Below are 15,207 nucleotides of genomic sequence, written 5' to 3' on the forward strand. Positions count from 1 at the left end.
CAGGTATTTAACATATTGTTTTTCATTTCAGTTAAAGGACAAATTCACCACAATCGTCAAAACTGTCATCAGCTTTTTCGAAGTCGATTTCACCTTCGACAAAAACTTCCTGACGAAGAACGTCAACGACTGCCGAGCAATACTGAAGGACCTGGTGGGGAACCACCTCTCAGACAAGACCCTCGGGAGGATAGACCACGTCCTAGACTTCTTCACCGACTCTGCCTTCTTAGAAGAAATGTTCAAGACGGACTCACAGCATCGACCTCTCCTGCAGTCCATCATTGGAGACATGAGCAAAGCCTTCGATGAAGGGCGCATCTGAAATCAGTCCACTTAGGTTCTAGGGACCTTTTTTTTATCATAACTCAGTGTGTCTTGTTTTGTCTACCAGAAACGTGAATTACGAATGATGCAACATTTCGTGCAAGCAGTGACGTTGTTCGGTGATACTGTCTCGAATACTTCTCAGATGCGCACTACAGACTTCCATGTTGTTGTCTATATCTGCGGTGAGTCAACAACACCAAAGTCAGATACAAACAGGGTGTGGCGAAAGTCAGTGGTGCCGATAATGATCTCTGTAAAGCAAGTTATCAAGTGCATTGAAAGAACACCGTTAAGAACCCATTGGAAAGTGCCAAACTATTTATAATCTTTGGCTCACAATGGATACCGAATGGTTGATAAAGTTTTCTGAGATTAGATGATATGCCAGCAAACGAAAAAGTGATAGTCTGTATAAGGCAAATTAAGAGAAAATATTGTATAAATTGAGTAGGAACTATACATAGATTTATAGAATTTTCACTGAAAAAAAAAAATATAAAAAGGGGAAATGAAGATGGGTGTATTTGCACTCGGCCAATTGCTCTGGTCAAAATACAGTAGTAGAATTCAATCACAAGAGCTTTTCAATATTTTACACATAGTTCATCACAATAAACTTCGAATTCTTGTTTTGTAATAGGTGATTTGTAGTGGATTTATCCAAATGGTCACAATTCTTTTGTGAAATGTCGGTTCTCTCCCTTAGTCTAGCTAATCAAGAGAAATAAAGAAATTTTAAATAGGTCTGTATGATATATATTTAGTTTGGGAATGCTGACTTTATACTATTTTCACTTCACAGCATATTACATAATTGCTCCTGTACCCTTTTTTTTACTCTTTGTACCAGGAAAAGGAAGTTCATAATTGCAAAAATCCCTGTATTTATAATCGAGTGTGGAAGCAAGTATTTGAAATGCATTGACTGTAATTCATCAGTGAGATTCTCAAGGACTTCTGTATCAATAGTCCACAGCTTTAAGCAGTGTTTATCCTCATAGCTTGTGGGTCCGTTTAGTATGCATAATGCATTCTGGGAAATGCAAATTAACAGCTCCAAGGAGATTCTGTAAATGCCATCCTTCAATATTCGCCTCACTAAGACGCAAAACATCAGATGCCATTTTACTTCAAAGACTTTAGTGTAACGTGAATTTAGTTTCGTTGTAAAGCATTCATAACTTTTTGAAACTATCTTGAATTATTATCACGGTGATTAATGTTCAATACAGTGTACTTATTAGGAGAGAGTATGTAGCATGTACTTAAAGAAGCTTTCAAAAGACTCGCCTTACTTGCATTTAATACAACTTCCTGATCTTTCATACATCTTGAATTATATTTAATAGATATTTTTTTTCTGTTTGAAATTGAAAAGTTTCGTGAGAGTTTCTCCACATAGTCTGCTCTTCAACTGTACGATGAAGCAAGCACAAAGTATTTTCATTAACTTTTAACTACTCTAAGCCCTGAAAAGCAATTAGCAAAGCACAGTGAATGTCTAATCATTTGTCTCTCGGTTTTTAATTCAAAGGTGTCAGAACAGAGGGTCGGTTTTCCTCTCATGTACATTAATTCTCTCCAAGATCAAGAAAAAACTGAAATCATAAGAAATTTTGCATAATGTATCTTTAATATAATTTGAATGGTAATTCTGTTGGTAGTAGTAACTGTAGAAGGTTCGTCAGGAAAAGTACACTAGATCTAAAATGATCCAATTTACCTTCTGGATGTTTAATGTTTGATTATAGATCTTAAGCATCGATATGAATGTATAATATGTTTCACAGTTCAGTAACTGTTTCATTCTTTTTTACAAATGCCTTTGGAATTTAAATCTATTCTTTGTTTTTCATAATTCTTGTAACCTTGCAACCACTGGGGTTATGACCATATCTTCCCGTGTGGTTAAGTCCCATCTTCCCTCTCTTCTCTTCTTCCTGGTTTTTTTTTAGTTGAACGCTGGTCTGCATACGAGCATTTGGTTGTTTGTTCTATTGTGCTTTATGCATTATAAGAATATTTAAAAACATGGGTAAGAACTTTAGTTATTACCTTGCTCGGTATAAATGTAATATATTATGATGAAACAAAATACTCTGTGGGTATTTGCTCAATGAATAGCCTCATATGGTAGTTACAAACATTTTGCCAAATTGGTGGAATGAGGTGTTTGACTATTATTTTGTAATTGCCATTAAAGTTCACAGTTGTACTCCAGTACTGTTATCAAACAAGTAAAGGTTTCTTATTTTGCTAAGGATAATTATACAGTATCTAGTGTAATATACTGTAGCCTCTTCACTTGTGGTAAGAGCGTCTAGTTGCATTTAGATGGACAGCCTAACGTTAGCCTTTTCTGGGATCTGAATACAGTACTTTAAACCCTACTTAAGTAAGCGGTTGTTTCAAAGAAATTGTATAACATTAGCCCACTCTTATATGATATATTTAAATTACACTTCATTAGTGAATTGATTATGTTAATGTGACTCCAAATTACGGTTAATGACAACATTTCACTGTGTGAACCAACAGCGACACAATACATTTAGTTTGAGTTGAGACTATTGTCGAAGATTTGTTTAATAAGAAATACAGTATAAGATAAGAGACCAGCCCCAGGAATATGAATCACGCTAGAGGAGCGGATGCATAGTACTCTGCCAAAGAGTTTTCCAGTGGAGGCTGATAGAAATTTCAAGCCCAGAATTATGATTCATTATGGATAGTTGCAGCCAATTCCTTAATTGAAAAATGTAGTTCAGCATTGCTTATTTTCCTTAGGACATATGCCAATAGCAGATCATATTTACAAATTTTAGCATGAGGTACTGCATTTTGACATACAGTGTTAGTTCAATACATCATTAATTACATAGGAGAGCTTTTTGAGACCTGAGTACTTTTGTACAGTACATGTTCAGTATAGTGCTCACCTAAGAATAGACTTCCTTGTCTACCTCAGTTGTGTTTGAGGGTCAGGGCACATGTAATTTAATTTTGAGTTTATTTTGATGAGCAGTAGCAGGACATAAAGAGATCAGATTAATTGAATGAAAATTCTCTAGCTTCTTCAGAGATCAGGTTCTACAGAAGTAATTATAATAGTTTAGTGAATACAAAAAGGACTGGATAAGATGGAATAGTTATTTATTGGACATAGAGATCAAAGGAGAGGAGTCTGTTATGGTCACTGCAGCCATCTAATCCCAGAAAATGAATAATTTTCAGCTGCTAACAGCAGATTATGAAATATTTTCTTAATTGCCCTTCTTTCACTTGTTCAGCGTGCTTTCAATCTATTTAGTAACACTGGTCATAAGCTGGTTTGCGTGGGAGAGCTCCGGGAAGAATTTTGTGTGTGTCTTCACTTCCTTCAGTACACTATCAAGCTTGATTGAGAATTCCTTCTCCAATATTTTCTATGGTCATAATCACTTTTATTATTCCCTGATAAGACAACAATGCCTACACTAAACCAATGCTCTGCTTCATTTTGTTTCATATGAGAACTAGTATTTTTAGCTTTCACTACTGCAATGTTCTTTGCTATGGCACTGGGCTGAATCTTTCTGAAAAGTTCTTTAACTGTTCCTTAGATATCTTTATATCACTCATGGTTTTCTTCATTTTGCTCATAATAGTTGCAAATAAATAGGGCAGTCTTATGAAGCATTCATAAATTGATTTAAGGCCCCATTTGCAATGGTGCAAAATGATTTTACCTTTGGCTTGTTGCGAGTATATATCAGCACAAAATTTCAATAAGCTGCACCATAGTAGAGCAGTCATTGGCAGAGTAAGCAAAGAGGAAATGTATTGCACAAAGCATACACATGTAGCATATATGTTGGGTAAAGTAATAGGTAATGTCCCAATCTTTACAGCACAACTGAGAGATGCACAAGATGGCTTATTCATAGAAGAGGGCTATTTCTTCTTTTCATCGGAGAGAACTCTTTTATCTTCCTTTTCCATATTCCAAACAGCATCTGGTAATTGCTTGCATCAGTCATCCACTCCATAATAACACCACTTCTAGCTGTGTCAGCCAGGATGGTATAGGAAAGTCCTTATTGTATGTGAGTTTGCCTGATAGTGGATGTTGCTCATTATATGGTGAAGTACTACAACAGGTGTCTACCATTGTAAGGCTCTATTGTATACTACAGTATTAGCAAATAATTGCCCTTTTTTATTTCTGTCTGATGCTTTTGCTAAGGCTAACTAATATTGCTTTCCCGTACAGGTAGAACCAGTATTTCTTCTTTCTTTTCATGTACATCATTGCATCAAAACTTAATATTGCTTTTGAAACTATAATGATGTGCCAGTACTTTACTTATCTCTTTATGATATGCAAGTTAACCCTTGATTAGAAATTATTGTCCTGTAAACACAAAAGGATGAATGTAGATCTTCTGTTTTCAAGAAGTATCATATTGTTATGCATTTTGGTGATAGTGACTTTTTCAGTACATAACTTTTTTTATCATAAGTAAATATTTACAAGAGAAGATTAAATATAATCTATAAATGTCCATCTTTTTCTGGGTATATAAGGTTAAAGGAGCCATTCCTTATGTACCTAATTTATTATCATAAGCCTGGTTTTACTTTAGTTATACCCATTTGCATACTGTATTTTCCATAGAAGTGTTAGCTCTAAGGCCTGTACATAAAATCTTTTATTCTTAGCTAATTGAATATTCTGTGGCATATACAACCTCTACCTGTGGCGTCTTGACTTCTGTTTTCTGTTCTGCAACTTAAGTATCCATAGCAAATAAAATTACTTGTAATAATGTACTTCACTACCATAAAGGTAATTTTTGGATGCACTAATGCTCTTTACGTTAAGTACTTCGAAAAATGTATATACAGTACAGTACTCTTAACTCTTGATACATATCAATAAGTCAGTGTTATCCTTAAAGTAAGATATCCAGTGCCTCTGATTCCATCAAATTACTGTGCTTTTTTTTTTTTTTTTTTTTTTTTTTTTGTAGATGAGTAATATCAATTAATCTAGATTACTGGTTTACTACTACTGCTATCAGTGTCTTTAATTTCAAGAACGATTTACGCACCAAAGTAGAGATTTCACTTATTTGAAGAATTATTAATATTACCAGATGTTAGGGGGATGTTAATTATTTTATTCTACCATTGCTGTCAAATGGCCTGAAGAACCCATAGCTCGGAATTTTCTTCCTGTAAGTTGATTCTTGTTCAATTGATAATTTTTTTAAGTTCTTTCAAAGATATGCTTACATTGTGTTACAGTAATTTACCATTGTATTGTCAGAGGTGTATGTTGGGATACTTTTAAATCTTTCGCTTTGGAAGAGTATATTTTGACTGTTCTCCAATCATTTCTAAGCCAAAATGATAAGTAAGAGCTTAGAGGTTACCTTTATCTATCCAAAAGTGTTGTTTTTTCATTCTTTTTATAGGAATAATTTATTAAAATTTGCTTTTTTTTTTTACCTGTGAATAAATCCTTTCACTATTTTCTAGGTAAAACTGCTTTTTCTCTAAACATCTGTTTGAGTAATATTTTAGAATATTTTCAAACATACAATTTATTTCATACGATTTAACTTATTTGGTTGGTTCAAAATATATTCCAAAGCAAAAATTGAATAAATTTAATTTATTTAAATTTTTTATCGTTAGTATAGGCTTCCTTGCATGCATATACTTATATGTAAGAATTCAACTGAAGTATAAAACTCATGCCTAATCTCGAAAAATGTCATAGACCTTGTGGTTGCCATGAAAGAATTCTTAGAATAGTTTTTATTCAGCTTCTGTAATTATGATGTACTGGTTTATAGAAAATCAAATGTCTTCTGCAAGTAAATTCAAGTAAGGAAATAGTTATTGAGAGTTCAAATTTGGCCAACAGCAATGGGGTAATAATTTTTTTTGTGCTCTTCTCTCATCGATAATTTTTTAGGTGTATTCATAATGTATATATTCATAATCAATTTCTGGGTCAGAGGATTGGTATAAATGATATTGGAGAGAAAATGTTTTTTTTATAACATTTTTGTTTTTGTACAAAGCAATATTGTATCTATAACATGAATATACATATATGAAAAAATATATATTTTCAATCTGTGAATACTGTGTATCTATATACCATATGTGTTTATAATTTATGACAGTATGTCTGAGATTTCTTTTCACATGGCGTTAACATTTTCGCAAAGAAAATATTTTTATATGTTCTTTGTGTTTCAGTGCAAACAGTTGCAAAACGTACCTTTCTGATAAAGCTGTCTGTATCTGGAATATTTCCATGTAGACAACTGACAAGTGTTCAAACAACGGATTTTGAGCGAAGGGAAAAATCTATTTTTGGGTGAAAGAGCCATGTCGTCCTGATGGAGTTCCTTCATTAGTAGCTTCCTAAGTATATGTGACTACAGTGATATATCCCAGAGAATTTACCGAAGGTATCCAGAATTCTAACTCCTGGAGCGAGTATCCCTTAAATTTCTTCAAGGGATATCGCGTAAGGACGTAACTTGACACATCTCATAGCTATTTACACCCCAAATAGCCTTTCACTTCGAGAGGAAAAAGTGGCAAGAAAATAAGAGAGTCGTTCAAGAGGTAAAACTGTTCGACTCTCCTAAAGTACTGTCAATAGTTCGGCCATCCGCCGCATCACGGCGCCACCAAACCATTCTCCGTAGCTTTGTAAGTTTTACAGATACAGTACCAAAAGGGAGAGATTAACATCCTTTTACTAAAGGAGGGTGGGTCCATCATGACGACATGGCTCTTTCACCCAAAAATAGATTTTTCGCTTCACTCAAAATCCGTTTTTTGGGCTTAGGCCATGTCGTGCTGATGGAAGTTTACCAGAGCAATAATGTATCTGTGGATTTAATAGTGCCGTTATCTCGAATTGACTATTTCCTAACCGGTCGCCACGACCAAAGACACTTGATGTTACCGTAATACATCAATTAACTGAGCATACCATATGCCAGCTCTTCCTGTCCCCTACAGGGAAGAGTCTGTATAGACACTAGGAAAAAACCCGAGATTGTGAGTTCAAAAAACAACAAGCAAGCAGAAAGTATATCGTGTCGTATATACGTAAAGCGTAGTTTGTACTAGAGTTCTGAATAGAGTACTGTACCTCCCAGGTCTGGATCAGACAGACGAGTTTATGTTCACGTAGGAAACGTAATACAGTAGACAAACATTGCACAACCAAACTTACCTGATTGCATGGTAATGGAAACTCTGTCCCACATAGTCCATAAGAGGATCAAAAAATACTCTTGAATATAATGTATAATCTTAAGGCAAGAGAGACGCAAAGATTCCTTCTATAGTTTATTTACAAGAAACACAGAAGTCATGATTAAGCAAAATTTATGTCAACACTAAAAAACATCATGATATACCTTAGTCTATCATGCACACCCTTCACTAACAGTCCCAATTAGTGCACTGTCCTTCGCAGTAATCAAACTACAGGCTTTATTACACTGCCTGCAGCCACCACATGAAATTTGATTTCTTGCAATTACTTCGCATAGTGCTTAAAAGATTCTGGAAGACTTCCAACCAGCATAAGCACGTAGGTTATCAAACGACATAGTTTGAAAGAAGTTAAGAGACGAGGCAACCTTCCTCGGATCATGACCTGCGGGTGTACTGTCAGGATCCGCTCTGCGAGTAAGTGATTTTCGCCCTTATCTGTTTCAAGGATAACGTCGAACCAGATGTTTCCTCCCTAAAAAGCTGGCCTCCCTGAAAGTCTGAAGTTCTATGAAGATAGACCTTTAGGCATTCCACTGGACAGAGGGATGCTTCTTCCTTCAGAGGGCAGATTCTCCAGGGACCCCATCTTTTAGTGGGTAGCTCATTCTTGGCGAGAAAAGTCGGATCCGGAAAGAGATTTAGTTCTCCGTTCGGTGTAAACTGAATGTGACCCTCATCCCTCGAGAGGGCCACTATTTCACTGACTGGCTCCTGAGGCTAGTGCAAATAGAAAAATCACTTTCTGAGTCAAGTCTTTCAGCGAGCAATCTTCATTGTTCAAGGTAGAGGCCAGATGAAGAACCTTATCCAAAGACCATGAAATAGGCTTTGGAGGAGCTGCAGGCCGAAGTTTTGCGCAGGCTTTCGGAATCTTGTTGAAGATTTCGCTTGAAAAATCCACTTGGAAGGCATATAGAATCGGTCTAGCTAAGGCAGATTTACACGTAGTGATCGTATTAGCCGCCAGTCCTTGTCCGTGAAGATGGATGAAAAAGGACAGGCAGAAATCCGTAGAAATCTCTTGAGGTTTCTTCGCCTTAACCAAGGCCACCCATTTCTTCCAGGAAGATTCGTATTGTCTTCTTGTTGACTTTGACTTATATTCTTCTAAGAAATTAATGCTGTCTTCGGAAATCCCAAACCTCTTCTTGACCGCTAAGGCGAGAAAATCATGAGATGAAGGTTCTGGGTTTTCTCTGATGAAGCGTAGACAGTCGATTTCTGTACTAGCTGAGTCAGAACTGGTTCTGGCAACGGGATCAGCTTCAGGCGTAGTTCTGTTATCAATGGAAACCAGACACTGCCTGGCCACTTGTGGGCCACTATCGCTGCCCTCCCGCGAAAGGATCTCAATTTGTCGAGGGCTTTCAACAACAGGTTGGTTGGTGGGAACAGGTAAATCCTGGACCATCTGTTCCAATCTAGAGACATCGCGTCCGTCGCTTCCGCTAGAGGATCCTCGTACGGGGCTACGTACCGGGCTAACTTCTTGTTGTCGCTCGTTGCGAAGAGATCTACTTGCAATCCTGGGACTTTGCTCAATATGAAGGAGAATGATCCTGCGTCTAGGGACCATTCGGACTCTATCGGGTCGAGCCTGGATAGAGCGTCCGCCGTCACATTGCGGAATCCTTGAAGGTGGACTGCTGATAAGTGCCATCTCATCTTCTTGGACAGATGAAGAATGGCTATTATCACCTGATTCAACTGAGGAGATCTTGAACCTTGACGATTTATGCATCTCATCACTACTTCGCTGTCTAGGACCAGGCGAATGTGGATTGATCGGCGAAGTTTCAGTCTCTTCAGAGAAAGAAACACTGCCATGGCTTCCAGATAGTTGATGTGGAAGGTCTTGAACAGGGGAGACCACGTTCCTTGCACTTTCCGAAGATGAGAATGACCCCTCCATCCTTCCTTCGAAGCATCCGTGTGGACGGCGACTGTAAGAGGAGGTGGTTGCAAGGATACTTTTCTTCTTAAGTTCTTTGTCTCCGACCATGGCTCAAGAATCGATCGCAAACGATTTGGTAACAGTCTTAGTAGATCTCTTCGATCGTTGTAAGCGTATTTTCTCCAGATCCCTGAGGCATTTTTTAATTGTGCTCTCAAAAGTGGGTCCGTCAAAGAGGCAAACTGGAGAGACCCCAACACTCTCTCCTGTTGTCTTCTTGAAATCTTTCGTGACCGAAGCAGATTTTTGACGGCCCCTGCAATCTCCTTTCTCTTTGCCTTTGGCAAGAAGAGGCAATGTGACTGTAAGTCCCAGTGGATTACCAACCACTGGAACTTTTGAGCTGGAGACAGCCGAGACTTTTTCAAGTTGATCTTGAACCCTAGGTACTCTAGGAATTGGATCACTTTTCTGGAGGCTTGCAAGCATTCTTCTTTGGATGCTGCCCACACCAGCCAGTCGTTCAGGTAGGCCATCACCTGAACCCCTTTTAGGCGTAGTTGTCGAACAACTGCATTTGCAAGTTTTGTGAATATTCTTGGGGCAATATTCAAACCGAAAGGCATGGCTCTGAAAACGAATTTTCTTTTCTGGAGCTTGAATCCCAGGTAGGGGGAAACTTGGCGGTTGATTGGCACATGCCAGTATGCGTCCGTCATGTCTATGGAGACTGTGAATGCCCTTTTGGGCAGAAGGGTCCTTATGTGCTGAAGCATCAGCATTCTGAACTTGTAGTTCACAATGAACCTGTCGAGTGGTGATAAGTCCAGAATGACTCTGAGCTTTTCCGAATCCTTCTTCGGAACACAGAATAGCCTTCCTTGGAATTTGATGGACTTTGCTTTCTTTATTACCCTCTTGTTCAATAGTTCCTGAACGTATTCTTCCAGAACTGGGGTTGAAGGCTGGAAGAATTGAGGAAAGCTTGGTAAAGATGAGGTCCAACCCCATCCCAGTCCTATCTTGATCAGGCTGTGGGCCCAAGGATCGAAGGTCCACCGATCCTGAAAATGTAGCAGTCTCCCTCCTACCGGCAGCATCTCACTTTGAGTGCTGGGTGGAAGACTTTCCACTTTGGCCACGACCACCTTTGTTGCCTCTTCCTCTGAAGGGGCGTCTAGAGGAGCCTCGAAAGGATCCCCTAAACTTTGGCTTAGAAGAAGCCGACTGCCTTTCACAAGCTGGGGTGAAAACTGGAGACTGAGTCGCCAGTATTTGGGGCACCAGTTGAAAGGTGGTGGTAGGTTGTGCCACCGTCTGGGGCACCGTGGCCATGGGGAGCTGTTGCTGGCTTGGCTGAGAGGACATGCGAGGCCGCTTCGACTTGTTCTTCGGCTGGGGACCCCTGTCAGCGGAAGACTTTCTCTTGGAGGACAAGCCCCATTTAGAGAGGAGATTCCTATTCTCCGAAGCAGCCTTGTCAACGACCTCCTTCACCACATCACTAGGAAAGAGGTCTTTTCCCCAGATATTAGAAGCTATCAGCTTCCTCGGTTCGTGTTTCACAGAGGCAGAAGCAAACCCGAACTCCCGACAAGCCGTCCTGGCTCTGATAAAGTTGTATAGGTCTTTTGTAACCGTAGCCAAGTGCGCTTTGGCAAAGACCATATGCATATCTGGAGAATCCGGGATGCTAGCCATCGTTTCTAGCCCCGTTTGTAAAGACATGGACGCTGCCAAGCGCTCCTTTGTCTCATGTTCTCTCTTCAAGAGAAACTCTGACAGCTTTGGGAGGTCCTCGTTGAACTGACGTCCAGCGATATCGGCCTCCAGCTTCCCGACTGAGAAGGTAACGTGAACGTCCTTCCAGTCCTTATCATCTGAAGGAAAACCGAGGGAGAAAGGCTTGCTTTCTTCCAGTGTGGGGCAGGGCTTTCCTGCCCTCACAGCCTTCAGAGCTGCTTTAAACCCTTTATCCATAAAGGGAAAAGCACGTTGAGGGTCAGCAATAAACGATGGATGTTTCTTGCTTAATGCCGGCACCTTTGAGCAAGTGAATGCCCTCTCCTTTAGCTTTGTGGAAAACAAAGCCTGTGCTTTAGCGAGCTCAAGGACAATTACTTCCTTAGGCTCTGTCTCTTCTTTGGATGCCGGTTCAGTTCTGAGCCGGACATAGCAATCCGGCTAGGATGCCCTGCTGGGCCAGAACTCTACCTCCTCCACTGGGACGGTACCCAGTTTCTCCGAAAGGAAAATCTTGCCTGCTGACATAGGCATATGCTCCGCGTACCTCCACGGGTTAACATCGGAGAACACAGGGAGGTCCTTCACATTTAGTTTCTTCGGGGCTAAGTGCGAGGAAACCAATTGCTCGATCTCTGATCGGGAAGTAGTCTCTTTCTCTGACGACTTCTTCTGCAAGTCGTACACCATCGACATCTAAGATTGCAAGGTGATCGTAAGCGCCTCCAGATGAGGCGGTTGCGAAGAGTTTGATGGAGCTAGTTCCACCACAGCCGCTGAAGAAACCGATACCGCTTCAGCATTCTCAACCTCGTTAGAAGGAGGAACAAGTGCCTCCTGTTCTAACTCTTCTACGAGGAGATTCTTCTCAGTCTCCTCGGAAACGACAGACATATTGTCGTCCAGGTGGACGCTCTCCAAAGCATCCGCCACGTCAGGGTCTCCAGGTTTCTGAACCGGTAGTTGCACCAAGGGGATCGCAGGTTTAGTCTGGGGAATGACGGCCTCGTCACGAGCTCCGGGGAAGAGACAGTCCCTCATCCTAACATTAGGAAGGTATGGGCCCGAGGTATTCTTTTGAAAACCTCTAACCCATTTCCGCAGCGTAATCCTAGCTGCATCCCTAGACTCCGCAGACTTTTGATCATCAAAAGCCTCCTTAACCAACTTGTCACACACAGTACAAGCCTCTGGGTCCCAGTACTTGAGGGCCCCTTTGGTGACAGAACAGCGGGCGTGAGACCTACACACGCCATGTCCATAGAAGTCCTTGCTGCGGACCCTACAAAAGTTGTTCCCGCACTCGGGATGCTCCTTCTGTAAAGAAAAGAAAAGCAAATGAGTTTTCTGTGAAATTCCCAAATTTCAATATAATACATTTATTATATTTAGCTTGGATAGGGTAAGCTATAGTAGGAAAGACACCCACATGTGTTTCCCATCCAGCCATTTGCCATGACCCCTTCCTATATTGAACCATGAAATTCACAAGGAATTAAATAACAGAGGGAATATCCAAGATATATAGTGTCTACTTGACACAACCTCTTATAATGTTCAAAACAGTGGATAATTTTAATGGATATAACCATTAAAATAAGAGAGAATCATCTCTCTATGATGGTCTCACAAATGGCTACACAAGAACCACTTGTAGGTTGGAAAAATTTATCATATTTTTCTGGATACAGCAGGTGCTGGCGGCAGTATGCCGCCGACACTGCCGGCCCTGCCGACACTGCAGATCCCGCCGACGCTGCCGGTCCCACCGACGTCGTCGGTATGAGGGCCAGTCGGTAAATGCCGGCAGGCAGGCGTCTGCCGAGCCTGCCGGCAACTACTGTAAATAAAAATATAGCGTCGACCTGCCGACATTGTCGGCATGATGGGCTAGTCAGCATATGCCAGCAGGCCGGCATCTGCCGGACCTGCTAGCCACAGCTGGCTACACTATGTGTGGAAGGCATTGGCCAGTTGCCGACAAGCTACTCAGTTGCCGGCAGGCAGGCCTACCCACTCACCAACGGCATCGAACAACGATGTCCGAGGTAAGAGAAACAGCGAACTGTTAGGCTAGCCAACCCAAATTGTCGGCAGAATAACTGCCGACTACAGCCCATGATAGAAAGAAAGAGAGAAAGATAAGGATAGAAGACGGCAAAGAATCAGCTATGACGTCTACGTCCTGAAAGAGTGTGCCAGTGGAAGAGGGAAATCAATTCGAGCTTCCACTCAACCATATCCCATCTTAAGGGATATGGAAGGCAGTCCAAGGGAGGACTCTAAGGAACACTCAAAGAAATGAGGTTATCTGTCAGTAACCTAACCAGGCACTGACAGAAAAACTCAAGCCAGGTCTACAGACATCCAGAGGAGCCTATGTAGAACCACGGCTATAAGGGTGTTGGGTCATTCAACACGAAAGAGATAGCGGGGAAGAGGTGAATAGCCCATAAGTAAAGCAATACCCTAAGGCATTACTTAACCTGAAGGATTCTGTCCTCATAAAAGGCTCAACTAGGGGAAGTCAATTCCCCAGGTTGGGTTAGGCAATGAGAGAACGTCCGAAAACGAACTCAAGAGAACAGAATCTCGTACCAGCAATCTAAACCGGGAAGAAACCTATCCTCCCGTTAAAAACCCCTGATACAGGACTGTCTGCTAGACCATAAAGAGGAAATTGTGCGACAATAGCCTCTACAAGATCTAGGGAGGCAAGCCTCCTGAACAGCAACTAGCCCTACTGGAATACTGACAAGCTGCTCAGTTGCGGGTATAAATCCAGGTAGCTAGATGCCAACACAGACTTACTCTGATGTCCCGTCCCCAACTCCAAACTCAATGCTGACAAGCTACTCAGTTGCCAGCTCAGAGAAAAGGAGAGGGAAACGAAACGCCCCAGAAAATTTACCCAACCACAGGTTACAGTAAATTAACAGAGGATAGCCTAGGCTAATCAGAGGGAAAGGGAATTACTCTTATAACTGAGAGAGATAGTATTGACTTAAAGGGGCAATGATAACTATCTTACTCCTAAAGACAATACAAGAGTAATAGGGACATATAAAGTATACTAAAGCACTAAAGCTATTAAGCTAGAGAGCTTAGAGAAACGTTCTACGTAACTCTGGTATACTATAATGGAAGAGGAAAAGAAAATAGTAATATCTTAATTGTATAAAATATTGCCCGAGCTTCAATACAACTTTACCAGGAAGGTTATATCATGCATGAGGTGTGAAAGTGCCTAGGCTAGAAGCCTAGCACTCGTGAGGCTCGAAATTATCGCCAAATTCACGACAACAATGACATAATATAAAAATCCCTAGCTAAAATACTAAATAGCTAAAGTTATTAAAGCAAGGATGCCGGGAATATCGTTCTTGTTACCTAAATGAACAAAAGAATGATCGCTCGCGTCATGACGCCATCCGGCCGGCAGAAGCTCTTGTTACGTTAATTACGATATCAATCGAAAAGCAAAACTGGCAAGAGCTTACATTTACACAATTCAAAGATATTACTTAACTTTCCAGAAGCTGATGAAGCTTGGGAATCCATAATTCAAGCAGAAAAGCTTCGAAAATAGCGAGATAACACAGGGAAAAAACTGGTCAGCAAAGCTACGAACGAAAGAATGGTTTGGTGGCGCCGTGATGCGGCAGATGGTCGAACTATTGACAGTACTTTAGGAGAGTCGAACAGTTTTACCTCTTGAACGACTCTCTTATTTTCTTGCCACTTTTTCCTCTCGAAGTGAAAGGCTATTTGGGGTGTAAATAGCTATGAGATGTGTCAAGTTACGTCCTTACGCGATATCCCTTGAAGAAATTTAAGGGATGCTCGCTCCAGGAGTTAGAATTCTGGATACCTTCGGTAAATTCTCTGGGATATATCACTGTAGTCACATATACTTAGGAAGCTACTAATGAAGGAACTCCATT

The 15,207-nt window shown here is 40.6% G+C and overlaps 1 protein-coding gene across 2 annotated transcripts in view; it reads left to right on the forward strand.

Annotated features, from left to right (window-relative positions):
• The window catches only part of sigmar (Tumor necrosis factor alpha-induced protein 8-like protein sigmar), a 192,933-nt gene extending 186,467 nt beyond the window's left edge, over nucleotides 1-6,466 (forward strand). For both annotated transcript variants that reach the window (XM_068348082.1, XM_068348081.1), the window contains one exon: nucleotides 32-6,466. In XM_068348082.1, coding sequence (XP_068204183.1) covers nucleotides 32-325 — 294 coding nt within the window. In that variant the 3' untranslated portion in view covers nucleotides 326-6,466. The remainder of the gene's footprint in view (nucleotides 1-31) is intronic.
• The last annotated feature ends 8,741 nt before the right edge of the window (nucleotides 6,467-15,207 follow it).

The sequence above is a fragment of the Palaemon carinicauda genome, chromosome 24 (assembly GCF_036898095.1).
Source record: "Palaemon carinicauda isolate YSFRI2023 chromosome 24, ASM3689809v2, whole genome shotgun sequence".
NCBI lineage: Eukaryota > Metazoa > Arthropoda > Malacostraca > Decapoda > Palaemonidae > Palaemon > Palaemon carinicauda.